At 42.2% G+C, this 14,326-nt stretch overlaps 1 protein-coding gene across 4 annotated transcripts in view; it reads left to right on the top strand.

The window, feature by feature from the left end:
• The window catches only part of PPP2R3B (protein phosphatase 2 regulatory subunit B''beta), a 52,937-nt gene that overhangs the window by 10,419 nt on the left and 28,192 nt on the right, over positions 1 to 14,326 (top strand). Inside the window, exon 1 of one of the 4 annotated variants that reach the window (XM_030277405.4) lies at positions 12,123 to 12,600. The exons of the other annotated variants lie outside the window; for them this stretch is intronic. Within the exon in view, the coding sequence (XP_030133265.1) occupies positions 12,454 to 12,600 (147 nt within the window). The 5' untranslated portion in view covers positions 12,123 to 12,453. Of the gene's footprint in view, positions 1 to 12,122; positions 12,601 to 14,326 lie in introns of those variants that run through there. 4 annotated transcript variants of the gene reach the window in all.

Raw genomic sequence — 14,326 nt, forward strand, 5'->3', positions numbered from 1 at the left:
GGGAGTGGTGCCACAGTTTCCACGCGAAGAAACCCAATTGACGGGCTGTACTGTGGGCAAACATGCCCCCAGATTTATAAGCCATGCTGTGCCACTGCCTCCATGTGAGCACGCTGCGTTTTAGTCAGCAGTGCTCCCGGAGGAGAGAGACGTAGCCTGCCCTTGGCGTCTGGGAAGGTGTCTCTGGGACCGAGGACCCCTTCTGCAGTTTTATTTCCTGAAGTCAATGGTTTGGTGAGTTCTCTGAGGGGCTGGGAGGGACTTGGCCAGGGGCTCGGGGAGTTGACAACTGTTTCCTGAAGCAAGGGGACATGCAACGCGTGGCGTGCTCAGTTTATCCCCATCAGTTTTCAGGGCCCTTTTCCCTTTCTCTCTTTCCAGCAGATGGTGGGTGGAAGTTAAGCTAGGTAGACAGGATGGGCACCAGGCTGTCTGCCCGGAAAAGGGAAGTCTATTACCAAGTTCCAAGTACCAAGAGTCCCTGGAAGAGGTGGGTGTTATGTTTTCAAAGGGCATTGTCAAAAGGTTTGTGAGGTGATTGTTTTTTAACTTTCCAAATGTTACTTAGCAAGATGTGCAACATGTTGTGTTTTGGAGACAAGTGGGTGCTAAATTGCGTGATTCAACAAAGAGAGGTGATTCCTCCATTAAAGAGGGATTTTTGCAATTATTTCTGTTGATTTGTGATTTGTTAAAAGTGAAAGAAAACAGAGTTAAAAAACAAACTGCTAGTTTATCCACAGTTTGCCCCAGAAACCCCTTTTCCCCACCTTTTCCCATTCCCTCCTCCCTTACACCAGGTGGACAGAGGGGAGCAGCCCGTCCTCAGAAGACACAGGGTTGCCACAGTCTCCCTGGCTCCCCCAGGTCCCCTTGGAACCTCTGCTCTGATAGTGATGGCCACACTGTCAGAGACCTCACCCTGATCCCTCAATCCAATCCCTTTATCCCTGTTAGAAATCCTAGTTCTGAGTTCCAAGACGGTTCTTTCTCTCAGTCCATTGAAGCACCACAAAATGGCCTTGGCCTTGTGGCAGATGTTTCTTCTTCCCAGAACCCCTTCCTCTCTCTTCCCACCCAGACTCCTGATCCTCCTCTCTCCCTGGGTCCCTCCTCCTCCTTTGCAGGGGGAGGGGGGAAGTTTCATCCCACCTACAGTTCCACCCCCTGCTCCTCCCATTGATGTGTCATCACCAGCCCCCTCCTCCTTCTCCTTGTCTGCCTCTGCCCGGGTTTCCACCCAGCAGTCTCCTGTTTCCCACGCTCCAGCTTCTGATTCCCACAGTAACAGGGGGACCAGGAGTGCAGTACCAGGGAGACTGGAAGTGGTGGAAAATAACAACTCACTTTTCCTAGCCCCAGTCACTTATAATGCGAGGGGAGACCATCCCAGGTGGGAACCATTGTCATATCAGAGCATCAAAGAACATTGCAGAACACAGCGTGAATTCAGCCAGAAAAGCGAGTTTTTTAGGAGTCTTTTAAAAGCAACATTTACTTCAAACACCCTGGTTCCTGCAGATTTAAAAAGGCTTTTTAATTGTTTGCTCATATCATCCAAATATAGGTTATGGGGGCAAGTATGGAAGAGATTAGTGGGAGACCTCCTTCCACAGCTCTTGCAGAACTCTGGATGCTCCACTGATGCAGATGGAAATGATACCACCTTTAATCATCTGGTCAGTGAGGATGACTGGGAGCAGGTGCAGAAACAGGCTGAGGGGATTCCAAAAATAGTTCTAGATCGAGTTAAAGATGCTGCAGAGAAAGCTTTCTTGACCATGCCACCCAAAGAACCAATCCAACCCTATGTTTTTATTAAGCAGTCTTTTTCAGAGGCATTTATGGACTTTGTAGAACGGGTTCATGCTGCTGTAGAAAAGAGAGGGGAAAACCTAGAGATACAAGGACAGTTGATAGTAGAAATAGTCTCCAGCAATGCAAACAAAGCCTGCAGATAAGTCATCCTGTCACTCCCTTCAAATCCAGCTCCCACCCTGGACCAGCTTATAGAGGAGTCCACCAAAAAAGCCATGATCATTGTAGAAAACACCCCAAAGAAACCAGCCTTGCAGGAATGGACAGCAGCTCCAGCAGCTGTTACCCGAGGGAATCAACCACCTAGGAGGAGATGCTTTCACTGCCATCAAGGACATTTTATAAGTCAATGCCCCTTCAAAGGAAGGGTGCCTCCAGGGAGCGGAGGGGCAGGTGAGGGGGAAGTTTCCCAGACACAAAAAAACTAAATACAGAGTGCAGGTCTGCCCTGCACGTGGATAAAAATAGGGTAGGCCATGGGGGGGGGATCGCTGACGGTAATGCCAGCGCTCAAGTAATAACCTCAGATAAAAGAAAACCTTACTGGCTGCAACTAACTAATCCTATTTTCTTTCCTGACCAGGACTGGCAAGTAGTCACTGCTGTGCCTGGACTTCTCCCTCACATCCATCAGGTGGAGACTTATAAGCACTCCCCATCTTTAAACTGCAAGTACCTTGTTGTTGGGGACACCAAATACACTCCCTTTGAGATTGAAATTGCCCCAGGGATCCTGTCACTTGATCCTGAGCAATTCAGTCTCAGATGGGCACGCTGTGTCCATCCCCACCTCTTTCTGCAGGAGGGCCGAGTCATGGCGCAGGCCATTCCAGTACACTATGCCATCAGCAATGACCTGGACCTTTCCATTTATTTTACTGAATTTCTGGTAGGGGACAAGCCCCTTGTATGGTGTGACCTTAAAAGTGGGGGGCATTCCATGCAGTTATAAGGCATGATGGACAAGGGGGCAGACGTGACAGTCATTCCTCCACACAAATGGTCATCACAGTGGGAGCTGTAAAGCATATCCAGTGAAGTTCTAGGTGTTGGGGGCACCCAATTAGCTAAAAGATACAGGAGCATTGTACAAATTGAGGGACCAAATGGGCAATTGGCCTCTATACGCCCATTTGTGTTGAATTCCAAGTTCACCCTATGGGGGAATGATGCCATGTTTCAGTGGGGGGCCAAATGGGAACTCCCAGCCCCTCAGGATTTTTAGTGGTGGTCACTGAGGAGCGCCCTACCTAGAAACTAAATTGGCTGACAGATACACCAGTGTGGGTAGAACAGTGGCCACTGAACAAACAGAAATTAAGTGCACTCACTCAGATTGTTGAGGAGGAGTTCACCAAGGGTCACATCGTTGAAACCAATAGCCCTTGGAACTCCCTGGTCTTTGTCATCAAAAAGCCAGAAAGGGATAAGTGGCATCTCCTCCATGGTTTGAGAAAAATCAATTATGTAATTGAAGACATGGGGTCTCTCCAACCAGGGATGCCATCCCCTTCAGTGCTCCCCCAAAACTGGTCATTGGCTGTCATCGATATAAAAGATTACTCTTTTCAAATTCCTCTTCACCCAGTCGATGCTCCGTGCTTTGCTTTCTCTGTGCCCTCCATCAACAGAGAAGTTCCCATGAAGTGCTACCACTGGAGAGTATTGCTCACAGCCTCAAATGCTCTCCCACCGGCTGTCAGTGGTATGTTGCCGGAGTCCTGTCCCAGTGTGTGCTAGGGCAAGAAATTGTCATATATCACTATATGGACGATGTTCTTGTTTGTGCCCCCGATGACAATGTGCTTGCAGGAGCGATTGAGGACACTATCACTGCCTTGGCAGTGGCTGGATTTGCAAAAGAGAAAGTACAGAAGCTGCTGCCTTGGAAGTATCTGGGCCTCAAAATTTCCAACTGGACCATCAAGTCCCATAGGGTTGTCATAAATGACAACCCAAAGACCCTGCAAGACCTCCAACAGTTGTGTGGGTCTTTGAACTGGATCAGGCCCTGGCTGGGGCTCACCATGGGGGATCTGTCTCCCCTCTTCAACTTGTTGAAGGAGAGAGAGGGGTTAGATTCTTCGAGGGTCTTGTCCAGGAGACAAGGACAGCACTCAAGAAGGTGTAATCCACACTGGCAGGCCAGCAAGCCCACCATTGCTGTGAGGGCCTTCCCTTCTGTTACATTATCCTAGGTAAGTTGCCACACCTTCACAGGCTCATTTTTCAATGGGACACGGACCAGAAGGATCCCCTACTAATCATAGAGTGGGTGTTCCTCGATCATCAGTTGTCCAAAAGCATAAAGCATCACACAGCCATGAGAGCTGATGGCTCAGCTGATCATACAGGCTAGAGTCTGTCTGCAACTGTTGATGGGGTGTGACTTCACATGTATCCATGTCCTCATCAAAACATCAGCTGAGAAACTAACCAAGGAGACCTTGGAGCACTTGCTTTGCAAAAACGAGGATTTGCAGTTTGCTCTGTAGTTATCCAGGCAAAATTTCTATCCCTCACCAAGTTCACAAATTGTTTAACACAGAGTTTAATTTGATTCCAAAAGAAATCTGAAGTAGATGCCCGTTAAAGGCTTTGACAGTTTTTACTGATGGGTCTGGAGGGTCCCACAAGTCAGCGATGACTTGGAAAAATCCTCAAACTCAGCAGTGAGAAGCTGACATTAAAATTGTAGAGGGCTCTCCTCAAGTTGCTGAGTTGGATGCAGTATCAGGGTCTTTGAGAAATTCCCAGAACCAATTAATATTTTTACCGATTCAGCTTACGTAGCAGGAGTGGTGTCCAGAGCAGAACATGCTGTCTTGAAGGAAGTCTCCAATCCAGTCATCTTTGGCTTGCTCTCGACACTTGTGTATCTAGTTTCCCACCGAGAACAGCCCTTTTTTGTGAGCATGTGAGGTCACATACTGACCTCCCCAGGTTCATCAGTGAAGGGAACAGTAGAGCAGATGCCCTAGCCACCCCTTTGCAGCTGGCTGGCCAAGCTAACATCTTCCAACAGGCCAAGCTTAGCCATCAGTAATTCCATGAAAACGTTCCTGGTCTGATCTGCCAATTCCACCTGAGGCGTGATCAAGTCAAGGCGATTGTGACCACGTGCCCAAACTGTCAGGAGTCCTTAGCATCATTGGATTCAGGAATAAACCCAAGAGCACTCTGCAGTTGTGAGGTCTGGCACACTGCTGTGACCCATGTGCCTGAATTCAGGAGGCTGAAATACGTACACGTATCAGTGGATGGCTTCTTGGTAGCAGATTTTGCCTCGACCCATGCAGGGGAAAAGGCCTCAGATGTACAGAAACATCTTGTGTAGGCCTTTGTGACCTTGGGGGTCCCCAAAACCATCAAAACAAATAATGGCCCAGTCTATACATCCAAGGCATTTGGCAAATTTTTGCATGAATGGAGAGTTCAAATTCGAACTGGGATACCGCACTCCCCAACTGGCCAAGCAGTGATAGAGAGAACCTATCAAACACTCAAAAAAGTCCTCATCCACCAGAGAGGAGAGGTCCAGGTCTTGTCACCACAGCACAGATTGTGTAAAGCTTTGTTTACTACCAACTTTCTTAATTGCTCTTTTGACAACCCAAACCCAACTGTCCTGAGGAATTTTTGCCATCACCAACAACTGCCAGGCGAGGAAAGACCTCCTGTTATGGTGAGAGATCCAGACTCTAAAGACATCCAGGGTCCCTTTGAATTAGTTACACGTGTAACACATGTGTGTCCATGCCCTCAGGAGTAAAGTGGATCCCCAAGAAATGGGTGAAACTTTACACTCCCACAAGAGAGGAAACTGAGTCAGAAATTGTCCCTTTAAATCCCCAAAACAACCCTGCCAATGATGCAGTTGCATCAAACCTAAAGCGCTGCAAGGGAGGAGGAAGACCCTGACCCTTTTTCACAGCACATAGAGTTTGCCTGTATTTCATAGTTGTGTTGTCATTTTTCCTAGACATCCACCTGACCAGCTATGAAGATTTAAGAAATGGGGCCTGTCAGGCTGGATGCCTTCTGTTGTAAAAGACATTAGTTGGTTTATAGTTGTTATATTTTTAATTTCCTTTGTCTTTGGAATCTTAAAACAAGTTATTTCCACTGCCAACCCATCCTCTTCAAAGACTGTGGTAGCTGCTACCACCACAAACCAAGAGTGGTGGGGAAAAAGTGCTCCTAAAAGCACGGAAGTTTAAAGAACTAAGTTCCAGGATGGAGTTGGTACCTCTTCTCAGCCATTTTTCAACTTTATAAAACAAAATACGGGGAGATGTGGTAGTCTGTTATTTTACAATTGGTTCTTCTGTAGTATGTGTTAATATTCCTTGTTATAAGTTTGTAATGGTTCAGTCTCTGTACCCCATTTGGCTTCCCTAATAGTCCAGTCCTGAGTTGTTTACCACAGTTTTCCCCACCAAAATGTATGTCAATACACCTGTATACCACCCTTGTTCCCTTGTCTCACTCCTATCTGTCAAAGACAGCACACTCTTTTGGTTCTGGAGTGTTCCTTGTCTTTCGTCCCTTCTTTGGAGCAGGACTGGATTGTGAGGTTTGCTCCCTCCCCATGCTGGCTTTTACTGGGGAGCCCTTACCCTGCACCCCTCCCCTAATGCCCTCCTGTTGGTCAAAGGTTGTGTCCTCCCCGTGTTCCCCCCATGCCTTAAAAGTAGCCCCTTCAGGTTCAGATTGGTTCACATGTTCTGCCCTGACTTTGTCATTAAAGATTTGGAGATTCAGACAAGTCCCCTTCCCTTATTCCTCTGCCTCGGTTTCCCCGTGCTCTGTGCTCTGCTGTGCTCCCCACGCCGCAGCGATCACCGCCACCCGCACCAGGCTGGGCAGAGACTTGGAGTGGCCACTCGCGTGTCTGCCCTCCGGCCACTCGTGGGACAGCCGGCCGGCAAACCTCCATCCTGTGGCCGCTGAGAGCCAGGTGCATTGTCTTGTGATTTCAGGGACTAAATTACACATGAAGTTAGCCTCTGATGCTGGATTTAAAGTGGTAGTGTACTTCCACATACCAATCTTTCTAGTTTGGGAAAAGATTCTTTTGAAAGAATTAATTGAACATTCAGTTAATGTCTAAAAGATGGAAGTACTGAACAGCTATACAATGTTTAAATAAATTGCTGGACAGTTATAAATTGTCATTCATGTTTTTAATACCAGACTTCTAAATTACTGTCATCTTCTAAATTAAGGTGACACAATGTAAATAATAACAATATAGAAATTACTAAATCTCCAAAATGGCCAGTGTGACTTTGAAAAGTTCCATAATGCATATCATTAGACTTGGTTGTAAAAGCAGCTGTCTCTTGTAGGAAAATCTGTGGTATTCTGAATCAGCCTGAACTGATTCTTCATTTCAATCTTAAGTCTGCCATTCAGAGGTTTGTGTTGGTAAAGTTACAAGTGCATATATTGTGGCCTGTAGCTTCAGCTGTGGATGGTCTCTTTAGCTTCACAGTTAATCTAAAATGTAAAAATACAGCATTTTATTAGAGGAAATATGACTTTAATTTGTGTAACCCATAGTAGATTTTTTGTTTATGTCTTTCTCTCTTTAATACTCACCTCATCAGCATCTATTTGGGTGGTCCTGGTTTTCATGATCTGATGAATAGGGTCATGTGAAGATCATGAATAGTAAATAGGCTCTATCTGCAGAACTATTCCAACAACCTTTTTCCCTTGAAATTCAGTTTATGCTGTACGCAGGTAAATAAAATGTGAAGTGACTTTTTTAAAGGTGGCAGAGAACATGAGAATTGTTCTCAAGGTCTGTAAACCATTCCTTTATTGTCCAGCATTGGTTTAATAACTTATTAATGCTTGCTGAAGTTAGTCTGTCAGATGCAGTTAACAAACTGAAAAAGGCCCTTGCTATCTCTTTGGAGCCTGTGTAATCATAGCAAAGTGACATGTGTCTTCTCTTGGTTGTAATCTGATAATGGCCCATACCATTGTGTTCATATGTGGGTTTCTTTTAGTCATGTGCAGAAAATCTGATCAGCCCCTCCTTCCTGGCCTACTAACATGACCATACATCTGGCATCTAACTGCTGTCTTTTTACTTACTCACTGTCTTGCCTCCAAAGAATTATGGATTCTCTTAACTGCTGTGGAAAGAACTGCCAGGCATTATTCTTTCTAATCCAAGAGTACTGGAAAATTTAAATAATCATTCAAGAAGGCATTACATGCAAGACTTCCCATTCCAGTGGAGAGGCATTGCATCCTACAAGAAAAAAAATATGGATCTAGGCCAAAATGCACATGAACTCCTTTCCAAAGGCAAAAGATCGGTTCTTCTTGTGAAGGTAGATTTCTTAACTGCATAATGTCAACATCTAGCAGTTCATCAGTATGTCATATTCGCTCCAGCAACACTGTCCATATCTTTAAAGAAATCAGTTTCCATAACTAGTTGTTCAATATGAGCCTAATAACTTGATTCTTTCTGCTATGTACACATTGTACGTGTTGGCTCCCTTGGGTGTTGTGAGTGTACTGGTGAAAAGGGATGACTCCTATCGAAAGGACAGTTAGGGATGGATAGTAGTACTTTGTTGTTCTGTTCAGCTCACAAATGCATTGTCCTCTTGTTCTCTTTTCATGCACAGCAGTTAGAAGTGGGAAGTTGTTAGCAAAAAGTTAGTTTCATGATCTTTCAGTATAGCAAAGGCCAGGTGTGGATTATCTGGTTTAGAAATAATTCTTGATAATATTAAATAATGGTGATAGTTTAGTCACAATGTTTTTTGAGGGGAAAAAAAAAGAACTCTGCATTTCAGGGTTGTTTGGTTTGGGTTTTCTTGTTCTCTTAGTCTAGCAAAGAATTGTTTCTTTTGTTTGTCTTCTAGTATATTTATGTAATTTCTTCTTTGTATTTCCTGCCTCATAGCAGCTGTGTTTTAGCAAGCATCCTTAGCTAATTGACTTCTTGTATAGCTTCCTAACTATTTGTTTTTATTAGTGCCTTCTTTCCACTTTAAACCTCTGGAATATATTTTTAATACTACATTAGTCGTGCCATTTTTTATTTTTTTCTGTATTGAAAAGGTGCCACCTTGCCTTACTTCTCTTAACTGCTGTGTTCTGCCCTTCACTATTAAGTTACTTTTGTAAAGGGTTCCCTTAGTTGCATAACAGGCCTTTACATTGGCTGATTTGGAGATAAAACTATTTTCTTTCTACAGTTAACCCAGAAGCCGCTCTTAGTTTTTCCATCATCACAGGCTGAGGGATGACATTGGGTTCCATGCTGTTGCCATTGGGCTTGGCTATTCAGTCTTATTTGAACTTCCTCCTTATTTGAACTTGAAAAGCCAAACAGGCTTTCTGTCATCTTGGTTCACGTTTTATTGGGTTGAAGACTAGACTCCAGCAACTAAAGTTTTTATATGGTTGAAAATTTTTTCTTGAGGGCTTCCTGTAATGCTGGGATTTGTTTTCCAGATTTGAGGTCACTTCCACTTAATCTCTTAAGACTTTAACATACTGTTGGTATATGCTTCTGACAAGAAATTCTGGCTTGCTAGGCAAATACTTAAGGGGTTTTTAAAGTAGTCTTCAAGATTGGATTTCCTCTACAATACCCAGAATATTGTGTTATTTATGTTGTTTACTCTTGTGTATGTTCAGATCTTTGTTAAAGTGGTAAACTCTTTGGCCACAGTCCCTTGAGTCCAGTCCATTCATAGTGTGTATCTTTAGCTTTGGAAGGAAGCTCTGAGCATGCATCTTCCCCCTGTTTGTTTATCTAGCTAATAATAATCTCCCAGGATACTTGAACAGCTTCATGGCTGGCACCCAGACCTTCACCCATTAAAGGATTTCGCTGTACCTTTCATTGGAGAGAATTCAGATTTAGAATAAAAGTAACACTAGAATACTTCCAGTTCAATATGAATGAAAGCTGACTTTGCCCTGTGATTAATTCATTACAGAAAAGGTTAAAACAGATCTTAGGGGATTCATGACCACATTGCTTTATAAATGCTCTGTCTCCTTAAATGTGGCAATACAAACCCCTTTTCCATTTAGATGGTAAAAATTATGTGATTAGTAGCCAGTAGAACAACAAATTGCAACCTGAGAACAGCAAATACCCAAGTATATAAATGGCCACTAGGTTGTAAACCATAGTGCTAAAACATATTAGACTAACAATGGGATTGACTTGGAACAATGAAGTAATATTATGACAAAGCATTGCAGAATATTCAAAATACTGAACCTGGTTTGCTGGTTAAGTTATGGTGGATTCTAAGTTCCATTTGAATAAAGGAGGGAAACACACAACTCCTTCAAAAATGGAGTTCAAAACATGTCTTTGTTACTGAGCCTCCTTCAGCAGGTTCAGGAGCTCCAGGCCTTTTGGGTTCCAGACTGGCACTTTGCTCTTTTAGGTTAGTTCTCTCCATGTGACAGTCCATCACCTTAATGACATAATACAGCCACATCAAATAAGACTGTGAATGTAGTAGCAGATGGGAGTGTATCACCTGGTTGAAAGGGATGAAAATAGCAATTTGTGTGAGAAGATGCCTTTCCTTACCTCAAGTAAGGCCTGTTCTGCCTAACCTGAAACACAATCTGCCCTGCAATACAACCTTCCTGACCTTCCACATTTTGGTCTGGAATGGTTATCTGTTGCCAGAATAGGATTCCTCTCCTACTCTAGCACCTCAGTCCTTCATCTCAAGTTCCAGGCATGCTGCTGTTGTGTACTGCATGCCCAGTTTTCTGTTGACTTCCCTGTGGCCAAGGTTTATCCCAGGTTAGTTGATTTAGTCTTCCTAAAAGACAGTGAGTGACAGCCAGATTTGCTCAATGCAGTTGGATAGTCTGGTCATGCCAACTACAACATGTCTGACTCTTGCCTTGTCAATTCCTTTCTTGTTCTCCCACTTCCGAAAGAAATAAATATCTTCATAACGAGCTACCGTAAAGAAGCAGGAGGCGGGGACAGGACTGGATACTAAATTAAAACCAAGAAAGTAGGTGTTTTGTCATAATTTACTTTCTAACAATGTGTGATAAACTAAAAAAATTATCCAATTTAGACAAATCATGTTTCACTAGCACTTTTTCATAGTTTCCTTTCCTTAATTGAACAAGGATATTTACTGTGGGGTTTTAATACAGTGCTACATATAGAATGGCAGTGAATGGATAAATAGGGCTAAAGATTATATGGGAGTAAAATAGTGCCATCCAGTAAATGAAATCTCTGACACAGTGGTGAAAGAGTTGTTTCGGGCTGTGTGCATTTTGTGTAATCAGAAAAATGGCTTTATTTAAAGTAGAGGGATGACAATAGAGTATATTTGGCCAGGTCTTTCCTTTTACACTGTTAGTAAGTAAACTTTTGCATGACAAGGTACAGGTAATAAACATCCAATACCTCTATCGTTAGAGAATTTGGAGGTGCTAACACTGTTCACAGCTTGGAATAGTAAGAGTTGCCATACTCATAACTGTAATGGTGATATTTGGAAAAAAATCCATCCAAATAGCAGCATTTCCTAGAGATTGCTATGATAAAGGTATATCCATTTAAATATGTAAAAACTCCACTAGTTATAAGTTAATAGACCTAAAACCATAAAGGAGAAGGAACTGAAGGTCACTTTAATTTTCACAGAAGCTTATCAGATTTCTGTTTCCATGAAGAATATTGATGTGTACTAAAACTTGGCCTCAACACCCCCATAAAATGTATTTGAAATTCAATACAGTGAAAATAGAGTGGTAGCAAGAGTCTAACGCAAGTGAAATGTGACAGGTATGCAATCTAGTATGTGGATGTTAATGTTTATAAAACTAGAAAAAAGTATCCTGTCAATTTTTTCAAATTTGTGACATCAATTATATTTCTAATGTAACCTTTTGGTAAAACATGATTTAAAGCAGTGTTTCAGTGTGGTAACATTAGCTTCATTTCTGCTATGGTATTGTCTTAACATTTAAAATTTTAGATTCTTGAAATACAGTAACTTAGATATAGTTCAATGTAAAAAAATTATTTATTGATTACGTGAGCCATTCTGAAAGCCTGTCTGAAGCTTTTTCTGTCACTGCCTTCATTGTCCCAGTGTAATAGGGTTCCCACTAAAGAACGAAGGGGTTTAAAAGGAATTAATTGCTGTGTAATAAGCCTTATCCTTCAGTGAGGTACTTCATTGAAGCTAGACAGTGAGTGTTTTGTGACAGAAGGGAAAGCTGAGGGGGATGGGAGGAGGAGGAAGCTAGAAAATAACCACGACTGGCTTCTCTGCATTCCTGTAGGGCTTGCCTTTTTTAAAATTGGAAGCTGCTTTTATAGATGCTCCTCCAAACACGGTTTTCATTTTCCATACTGTCCCATTTAGACTTTGGAATGCCTGGATGAAAGGGCAGGCCCCCAAAGTGACTTCCCAATCCGTTTTTGCAATTCCAGCCAAGTTCCCTTTAATGTATGGAGCAGGCAAAGTTGAGCTGACTCTTATAATATCCCAGAACGCGGGTGCAGCTGCTGCTTTAAGCAGCACTGAGAGATAATACAACAGCTCTGCTATTTACTGGGACTCAAGTGCCTGGACTGGCACACAGAGACATTATATGAAATCCGAAAGCATGAGGATAAAGGAGATTTCTTTGCGACAAGATCCTGATCTAAGAAAGGAGTTGGCATTGCTAGCTCGAGGATGTGATTTTGTTTTACCTTCTAGATTCAAGAAAAGACTGAAAGCTTTTCAACAGATTCAGGTTTGTCTTTCTGTTCTTATACAATTAAGTTATTGTTGTCAGTTGTACCTTTGCAACCACTCAAACTGCAGGCAATAGGTGGAAGCTGTTACTCAACTAGCAGCGTTTTGATAGTCTGTTCTAGATATGCTGATTTCTTCTGTGTTTTAAAAGACTGTGCATGTAGTTTTGTGCAAAGAAGAGGTGAGAGTTTGCTGCAGCACATAGTGCAGCTAAAGTACGATGTTTGCACAGAGGTATATGCAGTGGTGCATTTGATGCTATTAGACTTTTAAAGACAGTTTTCCTTAATCTGCATAATTGTAATCTACATGCATTTCCCGGGGGGTTTAATTTACCTCTTACTGGAACTGGGCATATAAAATATACTGAAATAGGCTGTAACTTCACTAGCTCAAATGTTATATGGTAAAAAGTGTTTTCATACTTGCATGATGATCCTGAATTCCTTTAGATTATGTTTATTTTGAATTCTTTATTTGGATGAAATCATTTGCTGCTGCATGATTCACATGTGTACTGCTGCTGTTCTGTAGCAGTGAGTTAAAGCTACAATTTTAAAGTGTACTTAAAACTGAGAATAGAAGTATTTGAAAAATAAAATGAGAAGGGAAGCTACTTATAAGTAAATGTTCAAAGAGATTTGTTATCTCTTGGAGTGAGAAAAAGCATACAAGTTTTTTTTTAGAAACTGAAATTTAGTATTTCTTTGAATACCCTTTCAGATATACAGCAGTATCTGAAAGCATTCACTTTGACCTTACCTCACCCTCACTTCTAATTAATATACTGACATAAAAGTATGTCAATGAAGGCATGTGTGAATTTTTTTTCACCCTTTTTAATTAAGGAAAGTTTAGCAGTTTAATAAAAATTACATTAACATAGAATTTCTGGCATTGTTAGTTATTCTAAATATAGCCTGATACTTAATTTTGAATTCACTGCACTGGTGTCCCTTTCAGGTGACCTTCAAGAGAGGGACATAGAGCCCTATGACCCTAAGAATGTACTAGCTTTCTGTCTTCTATTTGATTATTTAAAATATGTTTCAAGTGATCTTTATAAGCAATGATTATTCCTTTGTGCAAAGCAGGGTGCCAGTGTTGACTATGCTGGTTTACACCATTCAGCATAGACATGTGAGTGAAAGGAATTTTGACTTGTGTCTTCAGTGCCAAACTGGAGACAGGTACCAGAACTTCGTGACTAGAGATAGCAAGAAAAGAAAATACTATCTTAATTTTCCAGAAGTAGTGGTAGCAGTTAACATTTAGGCACCTCAGAGGAGAAGGCAAGTTCAGTCTAGTCATGGCATCTTGTTGTAAACAAACACAGCATTACCTTGTGTGGTGCCCCTTAACTTGATCTGTCTTTCATCGAGTGATAGTTGGATCGCTTGTATTTTTACAGGGCCTTTTTATGTTGACCTAGAAAACATCTCAGTGTAGTATGGTTAAGCATACCTCCAAGCTGCTAACTACTTTAGAAAACAGCTTGTCTAATCTGTAGGGGTTTTTATCTGTTCTAGGATGCTGCTGGCTATAAACTTGCAGTGAAGACAATGAGCAAATATTTTTCATTTCTAACCAGTCTTACACTTCCTGGGTAAATGGCAACTGTAGAATAATGTATAATAAATGACATAGATTACGAAATTTTTTGAGCCAAACAGAATTATAGTAGTATAAAACTAGAATATGAGGTCTGTCATTGCTCAGTTTGA

The sequence above is a fragment of the Taeniopygia guttata genome, chromosome 1 (genome assembly GCF_048771995.1).
Source record: "Taeniopygia guttata chromosome 1, bTaeGut7.mat, whole genome shotgun sequence".
NCBI lineage: Eukaryota > Metazoa > Chordata > Aves > Passeriformes > Estrildidae > Taeniopygia > Taeniopygia guttata.